The 24,055-nt window shown below is 48.0% G+C and overlaps 1 protein-coding gene across 1 annotated transcript; it reads left to right on the top strand.

Moving 5' to 3' along the window:
• The first annotated feature begins 308 nt into the window (after positions 1-308).
• Positions 309-23,675, top strand: PPP1R3F (protein phosphatase 1 regulatory subunit 3F). Its single transcript, XM_029067076.1, is given in 5 exon segments — positions 309-754; positions 756-1,306; positions 12,725-12,780; positions 15,771-15,847; positions 18,210-23,675. Coding segments are annotated over 5 exon segments (2,511 nt in total). The 5' UTR covers positions 309-349; the 3' UTR covers positions 19,632-23,675.
• The last annotated feature ends 380 nt before the right edge of the window (positions 23,676-24,055 follow it).

Genomic DNA, 24,055 nt, shown 5'->3' with positions numbered 1-24,055 from the left:
TTCGGGAAGGTCGCTCCCGGCCTGTCCCTTCCTGCCGCCCTCCTGGTCGTGAGGCCCCCCCCCCCGCTCCTGCTCCTGCTCCTGCTCCTCTTCTTCCTCCTCCTCCTGCTGCTGCTCCTCCTCCTCCCTTAGGGCAGATTGGAGTCCGGCCCCGCCTCCCTTCCCGGCCCTCGCCCTGGCGCCGCCCTCTCTCCCGTCTCCCGTTGGGCCCGGGCCTCCTCCTCCTCCTCTCCCGGCTCGCACCGCCCCCATTCCCGCCTCTCCCGTCGGCTCTCCCTGCCTCCGCCCTCCTCCGCTCCGGTCACCGCCGCCTCCTCCTCCTCGTCGTCGTCAGTGGGCCGCCGCCGTTATGGCCCGAGCGGCCTCGCTGGTGCCGCCCCTGCGGCTCCCCCCGCCTCCCACCCCCAACGCCGATTCCCAGCCCCAGGCGGCGGCGGCGGCGGCGGCGGCGGGCGAGGAGGAGGCCGAGGAGGAGGAGGAGGTGGAGAGGCGGCTGCTCATCCCCCGTTCCTCCCCGGTTCCCCGCCCCCGGGACACCCCGGTCACCTCGGACGACGAGGCCGAAGCGGCGGCGGCGGCGGCGGCCCCCGCTAGGCCGCACTCCCGGCACCCTCTGCGGCGGGTGTTGTTCGCCGACGAGGCCCTGGGCCTGCCCCTGGCCCAGCTGAGGCGCTACCGGCCCTGGGGGGACCCCCCCGAGGACGAGTCCCCCCCCCGAGTTGGCCCTGGGACCCCCCTCCGGCCCGCAGGTGCCCCCCTTCTACCTCCTGCCCGGGTTCGTGCTGCCCCCGGCCCCGGGCCGGCTGGAGCGCCTGCGCCGGGCCATGGTAGAGCTGGAGGACCTGCTGCCCCCCGAAGACCCGGGGGACCACCGGGGCCCGGTGCTGCGGGGCCTCATCCGCGTCCTCAACCTCTCCTACCACAAGTCGGTCCACGTGCGAGCCACGCACGACCGCTGGGCCACCTACCACGACCACCCGGCCCACTACGTGCCCGGCGGCTCGCCCGACGGCGGCCAGACCGACCGCTTCGCCTTCCAGCTCGCTTTCGACGCCCCTGGCCGGGAAGGGGGCGAGGGCCCGGCTCCCCGCGACGGGGCCCGCGTCGACTTCGTGGTGCGCTACCAGACGCCCGACGCCGTCTACTGGGCCAACAACCAGGGCAAGAACTACACCGTGGTCCTGAAGGAGACCGCCGCGGCCAGGGGGACGAGCGGAGGGGCGCCGCCCGCGCCGCCGCCGAAGCCCCTTGCCCGGGAGGTCGAGACGAGGCGGCTGAAGAGTTGTATGAAACCTGTCAGAAACAGGTAACGACCGCCCCGGTCCCTCCCGTCAGGGATAGCGCCGTAGGGCCCTGCTCGGGTTCAAGATCACGTCGGGGGTCACGCCCCTCCACCGCCACGCTTAGATGTCTCTCGTGGCCCCGGGAACCCACCGGGGGCCCGGCGGATTTAGGCCGGCGCGTCGGTCCGCCGGGTCCCGGGCGTTCGGCCCGAGAGTCGGACGGCCCGCCGTGCCGAGGTCGGTTGGGTCGTTGCCGTGGCCCGGTCCCGTCGAGGTAGCGAGGAACGGGGCAGGTCAGAAGGAGGTCCGTCAGCGAGAGGGGCAGGCGGAGGACGGAGAGCGTCAACTGGGCTATTTATAGTGGGCTTTAATGTGTCGGAGGGGTTAGGAAGAATCGATAGGACGGGCCTAGAGGCCGGTACCCGACCCCCCCTAGAACGGAGGCGAGCGGCACATGTTCAGCCATCCCGTTCTCTCAGATTTGGTCCCAAAACGACTTCGTACCTCGGTTTTTTCGAACGCCGTTGAGTGATTCGAGAGCTGACATTGGATGCCGCGTAGGGCAGGTGACTTTTGATTTGAACCATTAAATGGAAGCCCACGGACAGTTCAAAAACTTCTATCTATGTGATTTATCGTAGGTTTTCCAACCTGGACCTCCTGTTGGGCTTGCAGATTACTGGCTATTCTTAAATGGTGTGGTGGAAATGAAAATCATTTTCCCTGTGAAGCCTATTTCTAATTAATCAATTTGAGAAGTGACTGGGTAAGGCCTAAGGGGTCTGGAATTGCATTCTTGTGCAAGTCTTCCCCCCTCCACACCCCCATCCCTCATTTTCATCAGTACCGTACTCTTTTAAGACATCCTACCAGTTGCATCATTATCACATAAGTGTTACTGAACTGTGAAACAGTGGTTTAAAAAAAAAGCAAAACCCAAGGGAAAAGAAGATATCTCAATATCAACATTCTTGGACTATTGGCGTTTAGGTAAGTAGACCAATATTTAGAGAGGGAGGAAAAAGTTGTAAAATCAGAATCTCAGGTTATTTTTTTAAACTGCAAAAGTGATTTTGAAAAGAAAAAAAGCACGTTATTCAGGAAATTGTTTTAGTATCTGCCCCCAAAGCTGTGGTTCCTGACAATACTTGTGATATTATTTTAAGTGGGTAGATTGTATTTTGATAGTTTCCCTTATCACTACATCTCTGCTATGCAAGAAGAAGTTCATGCGTGCAGAAAGATCAATAAGTAGTTCTCCGTAGGTTCATTTTGGTCATGTAAATTTTAACTTTTTACTTTTCAAAACAGTCCATCTTGGTTTGACTATTTAAGAACTATACTTTGTAAGGCTCTTTGATAGTTTTCCTCTTCCCCACTTTAAAGAGACTGACTGGTTCTCAGTTTACTTCCTTTCCCAGATATCCACTTCAGGCTTAACCCTTGTAAGCCCCTTCTTTTATACTTCAGCAAGTCGACTTGCTGAATGTTAACTCCTTCCTCACACTAGGAGAAAAATGGAGAGCAAAGAGCTGGGTTCTCCAGGCTGCTTTGCTGATACCTTTTTACCAATTCCATGCTGTAGCCCCCATAGGGTTGGGGTGAGAGAGGCGGTGGTCCCAGCGATCCACGTCATCAAGAAAGACCGAGATTCCCGACGTCTTTGCCATTCCTAGCTGGTAATGGCCTGGGAGAGCTATGAGAAATGAATCTGTGTTCCATGACTTGGACCAGTGATCCAAAAATTACCTTACCAGCCATGTCTCCTTTATTCAGTCCAACAGCCAGAACTGACTCCATGTTAACTGACCCTGAAAACTAGAACGAGGTAGGAGTCAGTGCTGGAAAAGAACCTAGTAGAGATTTGAGAAAAAGTAAATATTTTCAACACACTAGTATAGAACATTTGTTTTCTTAAAAAATGGAGGAATTTAGGGCAAGTGAAAGGTACGAAAGAGATCAGTTTAGGAACTGAAGCCGCCCCCAGTCACAGAATTGAGCTGTATGTCTCTTCATTTCCCTCCCATTTTTTTTTTAATGTATCTAAGTGGTTACTATGGGCCAAGCACGGTACTAGCGCCGGCGTAGATTCAAGCTAACCAAGTTAGACACAGTCCGTGTCCCACGAGGGGCTCACAGTCTTAATCCTCATTTTACAAATGAAGTAAGTGAGGCACAGATAAATTAAGTACCTTGTAAGCTCACTCCAGACTGTAAGCTCGTGGGCAGGGACTCTGACTGATTATTGTTGCATTGTACTCTCCCAAGTGCTTAATACAGTGTTCTGCACACAGCACTCAATAAGGACGATTGAATGACAAGGTCACACAGCAGGCAAGTGGCAGAGAGGGGATTAGAACCCAGCCCCTCCGACGCCCAGGCCCATGCTCTTTCCACTAGGCCACGCTGCTTCTCGTTTGAAGGGCTTGCACATTTTTGAACGTGGTCACTTGCTCTTGATGCCCCTAAAACTTTCAGAGTCTCTATCGCCTCTCCACCAGAACAGAAAAACAAGCCAAAGCCTGAGTCCCCAAATGCACAAAGCACTTCACTGGGCCTCAGTGGCTCCAGGTTCCTTCTTGGTAGCTAAGAAAAATCTTGAAAATCAGAAAAAAGGGGTGTAGAATGAGGATCCAAGAAGGAGGCTGTGTTCCGTGAATCTAACCCATGGTTTACATCTAACCCATCTTCTAGGAAGATGTGAGGATTTGGGGGTGGGTAGATACTTTCCTAGACTCCTCTATGTCTAGACCAGTTAATATCTCTTATATGAGAGTACTGGTGGGCTAATAAACTAGAAATTTCCCTTGAACCACCTCACAATGTTAGGTGGAAATGGCATGTCATTCATTATGCGTGTGGGTAACATTTGAACCTATGACCTAGAGATGAAAAGTAGTGTGTTTCTCAGAAATGCCCTAAGAAATAGTTCTACCTGAAGCAGAACTTATCCTTGACAACCCTAAGTAAGTTTTTTAGGTTCCTGTTCCCATTTTAATCAATGTATTTAGAAGGCCTTAATGAAGAAGCCTTAGTTCACATCCTTTTCTTTCTTGTTGAGAGACTGGATGATATAATTATTAATAATAATAATTGAGGTATTTAAGTGCTTACTACGTGCCAGGCACTGTTCTAAGCGCTGGGGTAGATACAAGATAATTGAGTTGGACACAGTCCCTGTCCCACATAAGGCTCACACTCTTAAACCCCATTTTACAGAAGAGGGAACTGAGGCACAGAGAAGTGAGGTGACTTGCCCAAGGTCATACAGCAGACAAGTGGCAGAGCTGGGATTAGAACCCATGACTTTCTGACTCCCACGTCAGTGGTCTATCCGTGCTGCTTCCCTTTGTGGACGCCTTTCTAGTTTAGCCCGATGGGCACGGATGGCATTGACCACTTTTCAGCCCCTCCTGAATCTATCATCAGGAGGTTTGGCTTTTTGTGATTTTTGTCAGGTAGATCCCTTAGTGTTTAATCGGAGGAGAGAGTGCCCAGATAACTTGAGAACGGGGGGCAAAAAGATAAAGTAGGGAAGTTGTCTCGTTCATCCTTTTGTAATTGCCAACTGGTCGTATGCCGTCGAATCGTTTCCGACCCATAGCGACACCACGGACACATCTCTCCCAGAACGCCCCCCTCTCCATCTGCCATTGTTCTGGTAGCGGATCCATAGAGTTTTCTTGGTAAAAATACAGAGGTCGTTTACCATTGCCGCCTTCCGCGCAGTAAACTCGAGTCTCCGCCCTCCACTCTTTTCCATGCCGCTGCTGCCCAGCATGGGTGAGCTTTGACTCCTGGCTCAGTGGAAAGAGCACGGGCTTTGGAGTCAGAGGTCATGGGTTCAAATTCCGGCTCAGCCACTTGTCATCTGTGCGACTTTGGGCAAGTCACTTAACTTCTCTGTGCCTCAGTTACCCCACCTGTTTTTACAGAAGCAGCGTGGCTTAGTGGAAAGAGCCCGGGCTTGGGTGTCAGAGGTCATGGGTTCTAATCCCGGCTCTGCCACTTGTCAGCTGTGTGAACTTGGGCAAGTCACCTAACTTCTGTGGGCCTCAGTTACCTCATCTGTAAAATGAGGATGAAGACTCTGAGCCCCGCGTGGGACAACCTAATTCCCTTGTATGTATCCCACCACTTAGAACAGTGCTTGGCACATAGTAAGCCCTTAACAGGTACCAACATTATGAAGCAGCGTGACTCCATGGAAAGAGCACGGCCTTGGGAGTTAGAGGTCATGGGTTCTAATCCCAGCTCCGCCACTGTGTGACTATGTCAGCTGTGTGATCTTGGGCAAGTCACTTAACTTCTCTGGGCCTCAGTTACCTCATCTGTAAAATGGGGGTGAAGACTGTGAGCCCCATGTGGGCCAACCTGATTACCTTGTATCCCCCCCAGTGCTTAGAACAGTGCTTGGCACATAGTAAGTGCTTAACAAATGCCATTATTATTATTATTTATTCATTTATTTTTGAGAAGCAGCGTGGCTCAGTGGAAAGAGCCTGGGCTTGGGAGTCAGAGGTCATGGGTTCTAATCCCGCTCCGCCACTTAGCTGTGTGACTTTGGGCCAGTCACTTCACTTCTCTGGACCTCAGTGATCTCATCTGTAAAATGGGGATTAAGAATGTGAGCCCCACCTGGGACAACCTGATTACCTTGTATCAACCCCGGTGCTTAAAATAGTGCTTGGCACGTAGTAAGCGCTTAACAAATACCATAAATATTATTATTACTATTGACTTGTAGCAGATTGCCTTCTACTCGCTAGCCACTGCCCAAGCGTGGAATGGAACGGGTAGGCCTCTGCTTGACTCTACCTCCCGTAGCCGAGACTGGTAGAGTACCGGAAACTGTCCAGGTGCAACCCTGAGAGGGAAAATTGCCAACTAGTGTTTGCTAAAAACCTGTTGGGAAGGCAGCTCTACTCTCTTGACTCTATCTTCTTCAGCATTTATTCAGAAGAATCTGTAGTTGATTTGAGATCCTTTACTGGTACTTTATCTTTACTAGCAGTTACTGATGCATGTAAGCGAACAAAGATAGATTTTTTTTTTTCTTTGCTTCTGGAGAAGAAAGGGTTGAAAAATCATGGAGATCAGTGTTCAGATTTTTCAGTTTGGTTCTCGATTCCCAAAAATAAGCTTCCAAAAGTGCATGCAGTCTAGAAGCCCCCCAAAGCCTCTTTATAAAAGGTGTTTACGGCCAATAAAAGAACTGTAAATCTCTTTTTGGTCTGTTTTCTTCTTGGTCTTGTTCATTTATAACTCCAGGGGTTAAAACTGATTTCAAACAATGGGGATGGGGAGAATAAAAAGTATACCCCAAATACCCAATTCCAGTATGCTGTAGAAGCCTCAGATTTCCTCTTCACTTCCTTCCCCACCCTATACACCTAATCATTTTACTTACGAGATGCTTCACCGTAACTGGAATTCTGTGCATCGCCATAGTAGGGGGTGAAATTTCCTCCGTCTTTTGCCAGACTTGGAGTATCACCAATTTAAGTTGACGTTGAGCGGGGTCTGCTGTATTTTCCTCTCTGAGTTCTTGTTTATGACCCACTTTGGGTCGATTGAACACTTTGAAAACATCCGTATTTGAAAGGGGGAGCTGACAAAGGAGAAATGAGATGGAGAGACAACGTAGATTTGAGTCCTATGAAATGAGTCTGCAGAACTTTTTTTTCCGTTGAGTATTCTAAAATGCTGTTCATGGGTCTTTACCTTTCTAATGAAACACGTGTGCTTGTCTAGGTGCTAGACAGTCTGCAGATTCACCTCTTCCCTTAGTTAGCCCTCAATAAAAAGTGTTTTCCCCCTCAGCCCCTCCTCCAAAGTCTTGTTTCCCTAGTTACTATCTGTAATAAACTACCTTAAAACAACAGCTAATGTTCCCTGATGGCAAAGTGAATTTCCGTCATCGAGAGACTGGGTTTCAAGGAGAATAATGAGCAATCTCTGGCGCCTCCACCCCCACAAAAGCTCACACACGCCCTCCTGTTCTGTGTCTCGTCTTCGTTTAGACGGATAGACTGAACCCCCGGGGGCAACGGGGCCAATCATCCCCACAGCCCTTTCCCCTGGACTCCCAACCTCGCTCATCCCAGATCCCTGCCAGTCGATCAGTTAATCAGTGGTATCTGTTGAGCGCTTACGGTATGCAAAGCACTGTGGACTAAGCGCTTGGGAAAGCGGAATACGACAGAGTTGGTAGACACGTTTCCTTCCCACAAGGAACTTACAGGCAAGAGCGGGAGACCGACATTAAAGTAAATTATGGATTTGAACATAGATGATGTGGGGCTAGGGTGGGTGAATATCGAGTGCTTAAAGGTTACCAATATAAATGCGTAGGGAATACAGAAAGGAAGGGGAGTAGAGGAAAAGACCGGAGAGTGTCCTATCAGGCCTGAAAAGACCCCAGATGGTGACTTTGTCTTATCAAATCAATGCATCAGTAGTATTTATTGGCCACTTACTCCTGCCAAGCACTGTACTCAACACTTGAGAGTCAGTAGACGTGTTCGTTGCCTTTAAAGAACTTAAAGTTTAGTGGGGGAAGCAGACACTAAAATTCGAGGGAAAGGGAAGCAAAATAACAAAGATATGGACATAGATGTTAGCGGGGAGGGGCCCAAGTGTTTAGGGAATAAATACACAAGTGCAGAAGCGGGTGATACAGAAGTACCAAAGTTGCAGTAGGGAGTGGGGACTGTCTCGAGGCTGTAAGCTCAATGTGGGCAGGCATTTAGTATAGTGCTCTGCATGCAGTAAATGCTTGGTAAATACCATCGATTGAGTGGGGACATGAGAGTAGATCAGGGAAGGTCTTTAGGAGTTGGGGAGAAGGGTGGTGGTCTGCCAGATTGGGGGTTGGGGGCGGGTGGGGAGGTGTGAACAAGAAATCGATGGGGAGAGAGATGAGAACGAGGCGCAGTGAGTAGAATGGCTCTAGAGGAGCAAAGCGAGTGAGCTGGGCTGCAATAGGAGAGGAGCGAGGATAAGTAGCAGGGAGAGAGAGGTGATTTAAGGCCTTCTTGTTCATTCTTTGAGACCTGCCTCCTGCCCCCTTTTCAATCAATCAGACGATATCTTTTGAAAGCCGCCTGCAGAGCATTACTGTACTAAGCATTCGAGGAAGTTCAATAGATTTGGTAGACGGGATCCTTGCCCACAAGGAGCTGACAACCCAGTGGGGGGGGACGGTCCTTATTTGCCACTGCACACAAAATGAAAAATTGGCACCTATGGACTGGAGGGGAGACCAGATGTGGCCAAAATAATCGGCATGTGACTATCAACCATAGGTTGGGTTACTGTTTCCTATGCAGAAGCATCGCATCCTGTTCAAATTACTCAATAGAGCCGCCCTTTGAATTTGTGAAAGAGGTTCTACCAAAATCTAATGCACGGTTAAGTGAACATGCAAGTAGTAGAGTTTGTTCTCATTTCATTCCTCCCTTTCTAAGAACTCTGCTTCGCCTTTAACAACTAGTGAGTCAATCTACCGTTTTACTTCAGTATCTTAAGTTTCTGTTTTGGTGACTTTAACTTAAACTTGGACACCTATTGGAGTTGTCCCCCCCTTAAAGCACAAAAGGTCATCTGTTTCCTGTTCTTGTCCGACAACTGCTGATAAAATTGTCCAAAGATCCTAAACATCCTGACTTACTCCTTGGACTAGCCCCAAGCCTGTCAGTTCGAACAGAGAATTTGGGGGATTTAGGATTTTGTATTTAGTAAATGAGAATATTCATTTTTCCCTATCCTTCAAAGCGGAGAGGTCCCGCATCCCCACTGCTTTCTGCCCTTTTGCTAACTTTATATACGTTTGCAAATGCCTCCTGAATCTCAGAATCCTCTCAAATTATTTTCCCCAAGAATCTTGTATCTATCCAGTTACGTTTCCTCCGCTGACGTATTCCTTAAACTTTCCTCGGTTGCGCAGGTAGAAAAGGAGCATTACTGGAAGGAAGGAACCAATATTTTTAGTCCCTCAAGACCCAGTTCTGGATCCCTTTCTATTCTCCATCTCCACCCATTCCTTTGGAGCACTCATTCGCTCCAGTGGCTTTAACTGTCATCTCTAAGGCGGATGATTCCCAAATCTACCTCTCATTCTCCTGACCTCTCTCGTCAGCATTCTCATTTCCTCCTGCCTTCAGGATAACTCTACCTGGGTGTCCTTCCGACGCCTCAGACTTAACATGACCGAAACAGGGCTCTTCCTCTTTCCACCCAAGCCCTGTCCTCCCGTCTTTCCCAGCACTATAAACCCCACTCTCCTCCCTATCTCCTCAGCCCATAATCTTGGCATTATCCTCAACTCATCTCTCATTCAATCCATCAGTTGTATCTGTTGAGCGCTGCAGTGTTCAGAGAACTGTATTAAGTTCAGAGTTGGTAGACATGTTCCTTACCCACAGCGATCAACCTACAAATTCAGTCTGTCACCAAATCCTGTCAATTCTACCTTCACAACATTACTAAAATGTAATCTTTCCTTTCCATCCAAATGCTACCATGCTGTTCTATTTATCCTATCTTGCCTTGATTTCAGCATCAGCCTCCTCAATGACGTCCCTGCTTCCTTGTCTCTCCCCTCTCCAGTCCAAACTTCACACTCTGCTGCCTGGATCATTTTTCTAAGAAAAAGTTCAGTCCACGTCTCCCCGTTCCTCAAGAACCTCCAGAGGTTGCCCACGCCTCATTCAGTGGTTGCTTCATCAACAGATACTCCTTACCATCGGCTTCAAAGCACCCGATCAACTTGCCCCCTCCTATCTAACCGTGACCATTCCCCTTTGAGCTAGTTCCCAGAACCCCTCAGGGAGAATAGGTGAAAGAAGAATTCCACCCAATATAATAATAATGGTGGTATTTGTTAAATGCTTACTCTGTGTCAAGCACTGTACTAAACACTGGGATAGATATGATGTGCCCATATAGAATTCACCCTTCTCCCACCCTGCATCCTAGGTCACTCTCATCCTTCCTCTCAAGACAACCTACTCACTGTGCTCACTCTCACCTCGCCCTCCCTCCCTGTCCGTAATTCCCTCCTCGTCACATTTGACAGATCAGTCAAAAAATGGCATTTATTGATCGCTTACTTTGTGCAGAGCACTGTACTAAGCCCTTCATTCATTGTCGTATTAACAGCGCTTACTGTGTGCAAAGCACTGTACTAAGCGCGTGGGAGCGTACGCTATAACAATAAAGAGACACATTCTCTGTCCACAATATGTTTACAGTCTAGAGGATGAGACCAGCATTAATATAAATAAATTACGGAGAGCACAATGCAATAGAGTTGGTAGACACGTTCCCTGCCCACAATGAGCTTACAGTCTAGAGGGACAGACAGTAATATAAATAAATTATGAACATGTGGGTGAAGAGACACGACAGGGACTTGAGAGGTAGGTTACTGAAGGAAGATGGAAAGAGTAAAGAAAGGAAAGGAATCAAGCTTTCAGGATATTTTACTGAAGCTAACAATATTAAGTCCATGGGCAGAAATTGGTTTTGAACAAGGTTTTGGCCTTCATCGTGGCGGCACTAATATACGGGGTATCAAATTCTGTTCTGAAATGCAGCTCGCTGTCTGGTCTTATTCGTCTCCTTGGGCTAGAATCTGGGTTCATAAACGTTTGACAGTGATGTTGCCATCTCTGGGCTTTATTCACGATGCGCTTCCCTCTCTGTTCGACTTCCCCTCACCTCCTCCGCATGGACTGCTTTAGTATTCCACCCTCATGGTGAAAGTGTTTCTCTTCCTGCTCCAAGGACTTTTATCCCATCTAGTACCTTGCCCCAGTCCCCGAGTTGGTATTGGTTTGGGTTCCAGGGATGTTTCTGGCTCGTAAAGGTTTGGATGACTTATCCCATTTTCCTGTTTTAAACTCCCCTCTCTGGCCCCCTATAAAATGAGCTTCTGAAGGCCGGGGGAATGCACCTGCCCTCTCTGTGCACCATTAGATTATCCGTGTTGTTGGTTATTTTTTAACAGGTGGGTCCCAAGCATTTGCAGAACCCTTAACAAAAACGCTTCCAATCTGGCAGTTCGAATATCCTAGGGGACATTGGCCCACAGAGAGACGTTTGCCCTAACAGGCCTGGCTATCCTACCACAAGGTGAAAAAGTCATTTTAAAGGATCCAAATCAAACTGAGAACAAACTGGGGGTTTCCAGTTATCCATGGTTTTCAGCCAATTTCTTCTTTGCAGGATCTAGTTAGATTTCAGGCAAAACGAAGTCCCATGGCCAGTAGACTCATTTTCCTTTGATTGTAACAACCCCTGGCAATGGAGAGTGGAGCTGAATCTCCCGCCCCCGGAGTGACTGATTCACAAGGCTAAGACCTTGTGTATATCAAGAGTGTTCATGAGACAAGGCTAAGCCCACCCAGCCCGAAATTGTAGAATGTTGATAACAAATACAGTCAGACATTTGTGCCATACATAGAAAAAGAGAACTTGACATAACCCTTCCCTACTCCCCACCTAGCTTCACCTTTTTCTCTTTTTGCTTTCTGTTGACGAAGGAAATGGGACCCCCCCAGCCTTTGCTTACACTCTGTTGAGTGGCATTGGAGTCTGTTGTGGCATTTACCCCGAAAGACTTCTTATCCAAGAGATCGTATTGGAAATTGTCCACCATCAGGTGCCAGAGAGGGGTAGGCTGTGAACTCGTCGTTGGGGAGGGATTGCCGAATCGTACTTTCCAAGCGCTTAGTACAGTGCTCTGCACACAGTAAGCGCTCAATAAATACAACTGAAAGAATGAACGAATGAATAGAAGCAGAGGCCCTCTTGGGAGCAGGAGTAGCGCAGACCAGTAAATCCTTAAAGTCCCAGCAACAGCAGATGCTTTTTTTTCTGCAGGTTGCCAAGCCCCTAGTGAGAAGCAACGAGGTATAGTGGGTAGAGCATGGGCCTGGGAGTCAGAAGATCATGGGTTCTAATCTTGGCTCCTCCACTCATCTGTGTGACCTTGAGCAAGTCACTTCACTTCTCTGGGCCTCAGTTATCTCATCTGTAAAATGGGGATTAAGACCGTGAGCCCCATGTGGGACAGGGACTGTGTCCAACCCGATTAGCTCGGATCTACCCCAGCACGGAGAATAGTGCTTGACACACAGTAAGTACTTAACAAGTACCATACGAATGCCTTCCCCTCCAAACCCAAGACTCCCAAGCTGGTGTTGTAGTTCTGTGCCACTTCCCGGTGAATGCCCCAGGGTCATAGATCCCCCCATCCTTTTTTGCAACTTCTCAGAATATGTCGGTCATGATGGTAGTCTTTCTTGGAGTCACTTGATTTTTGTAAATCAGATGCATATTAAACTTAAAAACAGGTAAGCTGGTCTTGGTTAATGGTCGTGTCAGTTCCTGTAAGCGTGAGGAAGTTTTCAGTTTCCTCTCTTTACCTCACACAGGCAGAACGAGGAAGGACTAAGAAGAGTGAATTTGGAAGAAGCCATCTCTGTTGCTGGTAAGTTTTGGGAGAGCCTCGCTTTGACTTTTAACTCACGATTTTCTTTCCTCCTCTTCTGAAGATTTTAGTGAAAACTCGAACTCTGATGGTAGTTTAAAAAAAATGGATCATGGACTATACCAACTCTGAGAGATTAGAATCGTTTTTACCATAAACAATTAAAGTCAAAGCCACCCTGGGTAAAAGCCGCCCCTCTCTACCAATATTGAGACGTTTGACCATTTATGCCTCATAGTTTGCAGGTGATTACGAGCTGGCAGAATGTAAAATCGCCTCTGTTGTATTATACTCTCCCAAGTGCTTAGTAGCTTGCTCTGCACAGAGTAAGCTCTCAATAAATATCATTGGTTTATAGTAAAAGGGGAAGTTCTGTGTCCATAACAATTAGGATCCCATGGCTGAACATTGCCCTTTCAGTTGAATTTGAAGAAGATAAAAGGAGAGCGAAGGTGAAAAGCAAGTGGGCAGCAAGGCAAGATGGAAATAATATATATCTGAAATCCATCTCTCTTCTCCCTCTACACCCCAGAGTTCAGTTTTTATTCTGTTTATTTTAGTGGTATTTGTTCAGTATTTACTATGTGCCAGCACTGTTCTAAGTGCTCAGGTTAGCATGTAGCTACAAGCTAATCAGCGTGAACACAGTCCATGTCCAAAGTGGGGCTTACAGTCATGTCCCCATTTTACAGATGAAGTGACAGAGGCACAGAAAAGTTAAGTGACTTGCCCAGGGGCACACAGCAGACATGTGGCGGATCTGGGATTAGAACCCAGGATCCCAGACTCCCAGGCCTTTGCGCTATCCACTGGATCATGCTGCTTCCCCTCTCAGGCTAACCTACTAGCCCACTTACTGTGCCTCGTTCTCGTCTCTCTCACCACTGCCCTCTTGCTCCCTCCTTCCTGGAACTTCCTTCCCCCTTCCCTGTTCTCCTCATCTTCAAAGCCCCTCTGAAATCAATCGATCAATGGTATTTATTGAGCTCTTACTATGTGCAGAACACTGTACTTGCGACGATACAATATAATAGAGCGGGTAGACATGTTCCCTGCCCACAAGGAGCTTTATGATCAGAGGGAGAGACAGGCACTGACATGAGCGTAAATGCTGTGGGGCTCAGGGTGGGGTGAATATCAAATGCTTAAAAAGTCAAGTGCATAGGCCACACAGAAGGGAATAGGGGAAATGAGGGCCTAGTCTTGGAGGAGATGTGATTTTAATAAGGCTTTGAAGGTGGGGAAAGAGGTGATCTATCTTTTACGAAGGAGGAGGGAGTTCCAGGCGAGAGGGAGGATGTGGGCGAGGGATCGGCTGCGAGATAGATGAGATCGAGGTACAGTGAGTAGGTTGGCCTTAGTGGAACGAAGTGTGCGGGCTGGGTTGTAGTAGGAAATCAGCGAGGAGTGGGGGTAAGCTGACTGAGTGCTTTAAAGCTGATGGGAAGGAGTGTCTGTTCGATGTGGAGGTGGATGGGCAACCACGGGAGGTTCTTGAGGAGTGGGGAGATTTGAAGTGAATGGTTTTTAAGACAAACGATCCGGATAGCAGAGTGAAGCAAGGACTGAAGTGGGGAGAGACAGGAGGCGGGGAAGTCAGCAAGGAGGCTGATACGGTAGTCAAGCCGTGGATGTGGTCAGTGGTTGGACCAGGGAAGTTCAAGTTTGGATGGAAACGAAAGGACAGACTTTAGGTAGAACATTGCAAAGCAGCGTGGCCTAGTGGAAAGAGCCCCGGCCTGGGCGTCAGAAGACCCCGAGTTCTAATCCCGGCTCTGCCACTTGTCTGCTGCGTGACCTCAGGCAAGTCGCTTCACATCTCTACGCCTCTCTTACCTCATCTGTAAAATGAGCATTAAGAATGTGACCCCCATGTGAGGCAGGGACTGTGCCAACCTGATTTTCTTGTGTCTACCCCAGCGCTGATTACAGTTCTTGGCACATAGTAGGCCCTTAAAAAATACCATTTTTAAAAAGAAAAAGGTAGAACTGACAGAGTTAGGAGGCATTTCCCTGATTAATTTCTAGTCTCCTCGCTTTATCTCCCCTCAGCTGCCCCCTCAGGATTTCTCTGCGGCTTTAGCACTTAACCACCCCAAAACACTTACGATGAGATGTTTATGGGAAGCAATGTGGCCTGATGAAAAAGCACAGGCCTGGGAGTCAGAAGGCCTGGCTTCTAATCCTGGGTCCCCTTCTTGCCTGCTGTGTGACCTTGGGAAAGTCACTTAACTTCTTCGTGCCTCAGTTAAGCTTCTTGTGGCCAGGGAATATATCTCCCTAGTCTGTCTCACTGTAGTCTCCCAAGTGCTAAGAACAGTACTCTGCACACAATAAGCACTCATTACCCCTGATTGATTGATTAATTTCCTCAACTGTAAAATGGGGATTCTTCTATTCTTCCTCCTGCTAAGACTGTGAGCCCCACGGTGGGACAGGGATTGCGTTAGACCGGATTGACTTTTATGTACCTTAGTACTTAGAACAGTACTGGACACCTAGGAAGTGCTTAACACATATTGGTATATCTGTCGTATTCTATTATTTCCTCCTTTCTGAAATTTGTTTTAGCGTTGATCTGCCCTTTTATATTGTAAGCTCCTTGAAAGCAAGGATCATAGGTACTGATTTCCTTGTACTCTCCGAAGCCCTTAGTACAGGGCTCTGAACAGAGTAAATAGTAAATACTGTTAAGCCCCTTCTGTGTGCAGAGGAGTGAAGTAGGCCCTTGAAAACAAACAGTAGAATTAGTAGATATGATCCACTCCTTTTGGGCAGGGAACATCCAGCTACCAAGGCTGTTGTGTTTTACTATCCCAGATGCTTAATGATTAATCCCTGCCCTCAAGGATTTTCCAGTCTAGCTGGGGAATCTTACAACCTTCTCCTACAATTCTCCTGAAATTCCTACAAGTTCAAAGATTCCTAAAGTTTTAGGGTAATGATGCCTGAGGGTTAATGACCCTGGGCCTTTTTTCTCTCTTTTGCAGACTGGACCAGTGAAAAGGAGGTACTGAGCAAAATAACAGCACCCACAGCTCTAAAACCAGGGCTGCAAAAGATACAGGTAAGAGGCACGACAAGTATGCCAGCCAACCCACTTTCCCCCCCTGAATTTAAGCAACCGCTCCACCAAAATATAAGCTCTCAACTCTAGCGGTCTTTACCGAAACTTGATTTGTGTCTCCATTTCCTTGGTTTTCTTGATTTTGGATAGGTTATGGGCTATAAATTCTGAGGTGTTATCATAAAATCCTGAAGCAGGAAGGATGGCTTTGATGAATTCTTTTGAAGGCCAAAGATCATCCCCCGATCCAAAAAGTGAGGCTACAGAGCCAAAATTGATGACAAAGAAGTGGGGGGAGAGAAGTCGTTTGCCACCCAGGTCTCTTTTTTTTATGACATTTGTCAAGTGCTTACTATGTGCCTGACTCTGTACTGAGCACTGGGGTTGATACAAGTTAGTCAGGTTGGACTCAGTCCTTGTCCTACATGGGCTCACAGTCTTAATCCCCATTTTACAGATGAGGTAACAGGCACAGAGAAGTTAAAGCGACTTGCCCAAGGTCGCATAGTGGACGAGTGGCAGAGCTGGGATTGGAAGCCAGGTCTTCCGACTTGAGACACACCCAAAAACTGGCAATAGCCATGAAGTTCAATTCACACTACCAGAAAAGATGTTCATGGCAGAATTTTGTAAAACCACATTCAGTAGATAAGTTCCCATCCCTTAAGGAAAGGGAAAATGACAAACTAGCATTATTGAAATATCCCAAGGAGCGGAATTGTGAGATTAGAGCTGGAGCGCAAACGGAAAGATCAGAAAACTTGTCATTTAAATAAGAGTATCATTTATCCAGACAAAATCTTCCTTAAACTATACAGTCTCCAGGAGCCCCTCACCCCTCTCTGTCCTCCAGCCCCTTGCAAGAAAAGGAAAGTGCTTTTTAAACAGTGCCCCCCACAATCTCCGAACTACCTGTTTTGTGCAGGTGGAACGAAAGGTAGGACAGAATGCAACTTTTAGGAAAAGAGTAAGTCTCCATCTTTTTTGCTCTTGGGAAGGGCCGGGAGTTTTTTTTAGTCACTGCGATGAAGTTATTTTAGGGGATGCTCAGAATTATCATTAAGGAGAATAAAGTGGTTGGGAACTTGAAATGGAACTTGAAATGAAATACCAATCAGTGGTATTTATTGAGCACCTAATGTGTGCAGAGCACCGTATTAAGCACTTGGATGAGTCTATCAGTTTACTGTTGTATTGTACTCACCCAAGTGCCTAGTACAGTGCTCGGCACACAGTAAGTGCTCAGTAAATACAATTGAATGAATGAATAAATGAAAGTGAGTACAGTAGAACAGAGATGGTAGGCATGTTGCCTGTCCACAACAAGCTTACAGTCTCGAGGAGGAGACAGAATTACAATAAACACATATATAACTGTATATTATATTATTATGTAATGTATTGTATGCATATTATAGTATTATTTAATCGTCATATAGTAGTTATAATAATATGTCATTTCTAAGTATGTACAGAAACATCCCTCACCTTGCCCCTCCCACCCCCCACCCCCACCCCACTCCCATCTCCGTGGATCTTAGTTCAGGTCTGACTGAGGGAGAAAGGTGTTCCTTATTGAATCCCTTTACCGCTGCATTTTAGAAGTCCCCTCGCCCAAAATGGATTAGTTCTCCAATCTGGTCCTCTAGATGAATCTAAAATCTCATCCCTTCAGGTGGCAGATGAGTGCAACATCTCCTGAGGCTCTTGAAAAGCAAACCAGAGAGGGAGCGAGCTGAACCCTTAGCAGTAACGCCCGAGTCGTCCTTATCCTCTAGACACATGAAGAGCAAGAGAGTCAGACAGGAACTCATCTTGCATATAGATAAGAAAGAAATGGCATTCAAGTAGTGCTCTGAGTCTCCTGCTTAATAAATTCATAATGGGATGTAGTTACTAGAGGAAGAAGGAGATGAATTTTCAGCCTAAGGGGTCATGGTCTCCAAGTTCTTGCGTGTCATTTAAATGGCTTGATGATGATGATAGTGGAATAAACGCACTCTAGTTTTCTGTTGCTTTTTTTTTCCCTAACCCTGTTATCCTTGAAGCTGTGGGTGGTGTCATCCATTCTGAAATAGGATCTATTCCGGCACCAGAAAAGACACGGTATTGATTTTCATTGAAATCCTGGGCTTGATGAACTTGAGGAAGACTTTTTAGCCTTAACGCTTTATCTTTTTTTTTTTTTTTTCGAAGCTACTGACTAAAGGAGCTCTTGCTATCGAGGGAACGGACTATGGTAATTCTAGAGTTTGCAGCTGGAAGATTCTAAGGGGCAATGTGTCTTTTCAGCACTGACCCTGATTTAATTTGATTTTTTTTTTTTCCCACGCCTCTCTCCTCTCATTCTCTCGGGCTCCAGGTTCCTGAGGTCACCGTGACGAGCACCTCCCCAGAGAAAAAGGAGTTTTCCAGAGACAAACCTGTCATTTTTACCGAGTCTCCCCAAGCTCCAGCCATCAAAATCCATCCTAATGTGCTGAGCTTCCTGGGTGATCAGGAGGGTCTCCTGGCAAGCCAAGGGGTGCAAGTTTCGGAAGGGAGCCAGGATTTGAAAAAGGAGGTGGAACCTCAGGCTGGGTGTGGCAAGAGGCAGGCTGAAGAGATGGCAGTTTTGGGGTCCGTGAACGGACAACGTAGTCTACTGGGTTGGAATAGAAGAGAGCTCTCCGCGGAAGGTCCTTTCAAGGAGCAGCCTTCGGATAGTCAAACCTGGAGATGTAAGGACCTCGCTAGGTCAGAGGAGTCCCAGAACGAAGACGCCGTCGACAAGGAGTTGGAACAACTCTATCTGTCTCACCTGAGCCGTCTACGCGCCGCGGAGCTGCAGGAAGCCGGCCACGCCAAATGGTCCGACTCCGGTGTCGAGGGGGCTGGAGATTTTGGATTTCAGCACTCCCATCCACACGGTCTTCTCACGGACCGGGATTTGATTCTGAAGTGGACGGGCCCCGAGAGGGCCTTGAATAGTTCCCTGGCCGAAGAAATCACTCTGCACTATGCTAACGTGGTGCAAGGGGTGGAGCTGATAGATGACACCAAGGAGTGCGATGAGGAGCCGGACGTTTCATCCAGTGCTGAGGAATCACCTTGCAACTTGGAAGGAGACGCACTGCAGGCGTCCCCTCCAGAAATCGTTACTCTGCCTTTTGCCTTGGAAGATGCGACAACGGCGTTAGGCGAAACGGGGCCTGTAGGGGTAAAGGTCACTTGCGATGAGGTCCAAGGTTCAGAGAAGGAAAGTCTAAGAGTTGTAGGAAAGGCTGTTTTCTTTCAGGATCGGGAGGAAGAGAAATTCCCGCTACCTGATGATTTGCAGCGTCAAAGTCCCTGCATGACCGAGGTGCGAGATTCCTCAGCTACCGGCCTAACGGCAACAACTGACTCTTACACCACAATGCCCTCCTTTAAGCCATGTGATGGCAGCGTCCTTCAGTCCGGGAATGAGCTGACAACTCTGGAAATGATGGGAAAAGAACAGGGCCAGATTAGCCTACCAGAGGCCAACGTGCTCACGTCAAAAGAGCCCGCAGGCTTTGTCGAACCCTCTCCCGGGGGTCAGGAAGAAGGGTCCCCATTGACCAACAATCCCAGTCTCCTAGTGAGTGCCCCAAAGCCAGAGCTCCCTGAGAACAGACTCTTTGAGTTTTCCACCAAACTCCAGAAGGCTCTCCTCCAGTCTCTGCAATTTCTTGGCTTGTTGGTCTTCCTCCCCGTTGTGTTGAATAGCTGCATGTCCTTAGTGGCCATCGTGCTGTACCTTTCTCTGGAGTGGCTCTTGTGAATCGGTGCAGTTGGTGGGCTGCGGGAGGGCGGGATGGGGTGGGGTGGTCCGTCGTTCGGCAACCCGGGATTCCCGATTGAGGCCCGAGGCAGGATCCGAATTCCCCACCCGCTGGATGAATCCAAAGATGCTCGGCAATGGAAGGGGCCCCATTCGACCCCGGCCATGAAAGAACAAGAGAGTTCAGACTGACCTTTAAAGCCCACACGAAGGCCTCCTTCTGGTTCTCCTCAACGCAAAGCTTCCCCCTATTCAGCCTTGCCTTCCTCCCGGCCCCCAGTCATGAATAGGTTGCTGTGCGACTGTTCTTTCAGAAGAGAGAACTGCAGAGAGCATGAAAGAGGTTGTAAAATGGCATCTGGTGGGCAGAGGAGCCCATATTTATTTTTGTACAGTTGTTAAGGTGAGGTGAGGCAATAGTCCTAAGCTGGTCTTGCGGCACAACTATCCCTAGATATATTTATTAACTACCCGTTTCCAAAAACCACTGGAGGGTTTTTAAATTTTAATTTATATAGAGAGAGCTCTAGCTGCCAAACTATTCTAAGAGAAATGTTTTGTCTTATGTATGATCATTTGCCGTCTAGGTACTGGGTGAATGGAGTTTAAATGCTGTCGGGTGAACTTTGAGGCGATGATGACTACTGCTTCTATGCATAATGTTTTTTTCCAAATGTACTTCCTCTTCGTGGTGAGCGAACTTTGGCTCAGGAGGGCCTCTATCCAATAAGACGTCAGTGATTGGCAGTGATTAGAAAACAACAGCAGGCACTCGGCAGTTACGTTTTTTCCAAGTTTCTGCTCTGGGTTCACTGGGGCTCGAGACAAGCCCCTCAACCTCTCTAGACCTCGGTTTCCCATCTGTGACTTGGAACCGAGGTGAACTATGAGCCTTCGGCAAAGGACTTTAAGATCCTTAAGTGGAAGACTAACAGAGTAGAAGGGTTTTGCTCACTCGATAACGAATGTGAAGTCATTAAATACTCACTGTCTGGCAACTGGTTTCCCCACTGGGTTAACAGTGGCAAGGTTGCAAATCCAAGTTAAAGATTGTAGGGAGAGAGAATAAATACACATCCAGATAACTTTCAAAAATTAACACTAAAGCTAGAGGTTTCGGGTAAATGCCCATCAACATATAGATGTAGAGCTGCTCAGTACTGTAGTGTCTCCCGTCGCTTTCCATTCGGTGTTCTCGGAGTTTTGGTGTTCCATTGGGTTTTTACTGGGAGGGAGAATAGAGCTGAACCCGGGATTTATTTCACTTGGTTCCCTTTCTTCTCAGGTTTTCCATTTCCACGGGCATCGGCCGCTACTAAGTGTGGCCGGAGAGTGACTCGGCTTTTAATTGTTGATTTTTTTGGACGGCTCTTCGGGCTTGGGCGGAGACAAATGGTGTGTGTGCGGGGGAGGGTAGGTACCCTCTCTCGACTGCCCTCCCTCTTGCAGCAAACGAGGGAGGTCTTGAATTTAAACCTGACTGAGTTTCCAGTTGGCTGCAAGCCAAACTTGAGGTAACGTAGTCTCTCTCATCTCTGGGTTAGCTAGAAAATGATGTGCTTTCAATAAGAATTTTAATCTGTTCAGGGCATGAATCATGCTACGTTTATTTTTCGGAAGCCAAACCCCCTTTAAAGAAGCGGCTGAGTGCCGTTCACAGTCTCAATGATAGGGAAATATGTGGGATGAGCAAGGAGCAATTTGATAAGCGTCTAATTTTAGTGACTAGGTTTTTGAAATAACTGGAAAGGCTCTAGTTGACAGAGTTTTCCGGAGGCCCAACACTCTTTTTGGAAAGCACCTCATTTTATTAATGTCACCATCAGAACTCCTGATGGATTGCCAAAACTCCAAGGAAGATGGGAACAGAAAACAAAGATGGCACAGGATTCTGGGTGGCCACTTTCATAAAGTTAGTACTTGAGCTTCTGCTTAGGGCCCCACCTCCCACCGCACCCTTTCCCAGGTTTGTGTAGGAATGGAAGTATACTTGAGTTTCAGTGAGGTACTCCTTAACTTTAAAAAAAAAAAATTGGCTTATCTTTTTTATCAAATGTGCTAACTCTTGGCTGTGGCCATCTGGGTTTTATTTCAAGTGACTTATGTAGGAGAAGCAGTCAGATTCAGGTGTTTTATTTTCTGTGCCAACAGGCAGATCCTGCTGACGTGAAGTTGCACCTTCCTTCTGATGTGTGATTTACCGTATGCCTTCGCAGTGTATTTTTGCCAGGGCAGTTGGACTGCCCACGTGTCCCTGACATGGGCAGCTGGGCCCCGAGAAAGTTCTTTAGCTACTTTTCCAATAAAAAACCTGGGCTCATGCCTCTTTGCAGAGTACGGGACCGGGGGGATAAGCTGGAAGAGACTACGCGTGTGGGAATTTGACATGGTCCCTCTCCCTCGGGAGCAGTGGACAATTCATCGAGGATCCCCCCCCCCCAAAATTTCCAGTGCCTGGAACTCAGAAAGGAATTTTGAATGTATTTGAGTAAGTGAGAAGTAGAACTGAAAGTTGGTGAAGGATTTGCCTGCGGTGAGAATGTTCTCCGGGTAATCCCTCAGAATAGGCTTTGGGAGGGCAAGTGGAAGAGAAACCTTATGTTTTGAGTCTTCTGCCCATCAGCAAAAGGTATTAATAGAGAACATTCTGGTCATGAGCTTAGATCGTATCTTCTGCAGTCAGGCCACGCTTTCCCCTCCCTCTGAACTGGGGATCAAGCAATCACCAATGAATCAAAGGTATTTATCGAACGCTTACAGTGTGCGGAGCACCATACTAGGCGTTTGGGAGAGAACTGTACCGTCGAGTTGGTAGGCGCGCTTCCTGCCCACAAGAAGCTTATAGTCCAGAGGGGCAAAGCTTAAAACACTCATACGGCGTTCACCCTCTCTAAAGTCCAGAAGACCAAATGCTACCATATACGTGACTCTAACCCGGAGCAAATACTTCTGCTTCTGGCGTGCCTCTTTAAGGTGAGTTGTGGCTGGCTAGCCGGGATCATTATACCCACCGAGCGTCAGAATCACTCAGTGGAGGTGACCAGGGAGACCACGTTATTGCTACGTTGGCTTAGAAGGTCACGGGCCTGGAGTAGAGAAACTTCTAGCTGTCAGCTCTTCTTCCCAGCAGACGTGCTTCTGCAGTGGTAACTAAACCCTTGGGAGCTTGAGAGTTGCGTCAAGGCCCCGCCGCCTGTTAAAGTACATCAAAAGCGTAACCGCGCATGTAGAGTTGGCCCGGATGCTTTCGCAGTATGAGAAAGAGGCCAACTGAGGCCCAGTCTTTCCCTCCGGGCCGTTCCACTGAGTGCTGTAGTGGGCATCGGCTTTCAGGGTAACCGAATCCCCGACTTCCCAGCATGAAAAAGCTCCTTTCTAAATGACATTCCCAGCTTGCGAGGGAAGATGAGGATAGGGATCTTGGCCCTGATCCCAACCGAGCAACTCCCTCCTGGAGACATGGCGACTTAGAGGAGAGAGTCATATGAAGTGAGGGTAATTAAGCGGGGAATCTTTCCCATTCTCCTGGATTAAAAAAAAAAATCCCTTTTTCCTTGCAGCTTGATCGATTCTACTCTGGAACCTACTCTCACTAGCAGTATGGAAGTGCTTTAGAAAAGTACGTAGTATTTCTTGAAACCAGACAAACCTCACAGTCTATGTAACCTAGAAGCAGAGGTGAATGCCATGTGAACTGTGTCTTCTACTGTATCTCACTGCTTGTGGGCGGTAGCGGGAAAGGAAGGGTTTAACACAAAAAGAAGCGCAGTTCATTAGTCTCTGTAATTATGATCTTCATTATGTGTGTGTGGACGAAACTCCCACTCTTCTCTTGAGCTACCCCTTTCCTCGCACCGACACTAGCCGATTGCTGCCTTCCGGATGGGGCGGTGGAGGGGTGCAGGAGGGAGGGGTAGTAGAATAATTCATTGTCTGGCTTTGTGGAAATTGACATTTATGTATCTGCCAGTCTTGTGCAAACCTGTGTGTCTTCACAGTTGTGATTATATTGGAAACACTAATAAATCTCCAACTCCTCTCACAGTTCTGTGTCATCGTGTCCTTTTTCTCGGATTTGTCATGTGTGACTGTACTGTGAAAGGGGCCCAAAGTCTATATTCCTAGCTCCCAGGGAGGCTGAGGCGAATGAGGCGATGATGGGTTTCTCAGGGAATTCGGCAGTTTGGTGATATCCTGGATTGGTGGCCTGAAATGGGAGGCTGTAGAGTCGGCAGACATGCCAACTTGAATCCGTCCACAATCCCCACACCCACTGCACAGCTCCTACAGTTTATGTTCTGGAAAATCTCCCCTCTGGGTTTGTGATGAGGGAAAATGGGAATGCCCGGTGTGACGTTTCAAGCATCGTGAAAGCTCCACCCCATTCTAGAGAGAGGGCTAAATGAGGTTTGTGTTTCCCTGAG

The sequence above is a fragment of the Ornithorhynchus anatinus genome, chromosome 6 (genome assembly GCF_004115215.2).
Source record: "Ornithorhynchus anatinus isolate Pmale09 chromosome 6, mOrnAna1.pri.v4, whole genome shotgun sequence".
NCBI lineage: Eukaryota > Metazoa > Chordata > Mammalia > Monotremata > Ornithorhynchidae > Ornithorhynchus > Ornithorhynchus anatinus.
This window is presented reverse-complemented; position numbering and strand designations above follow the sequence as displayed.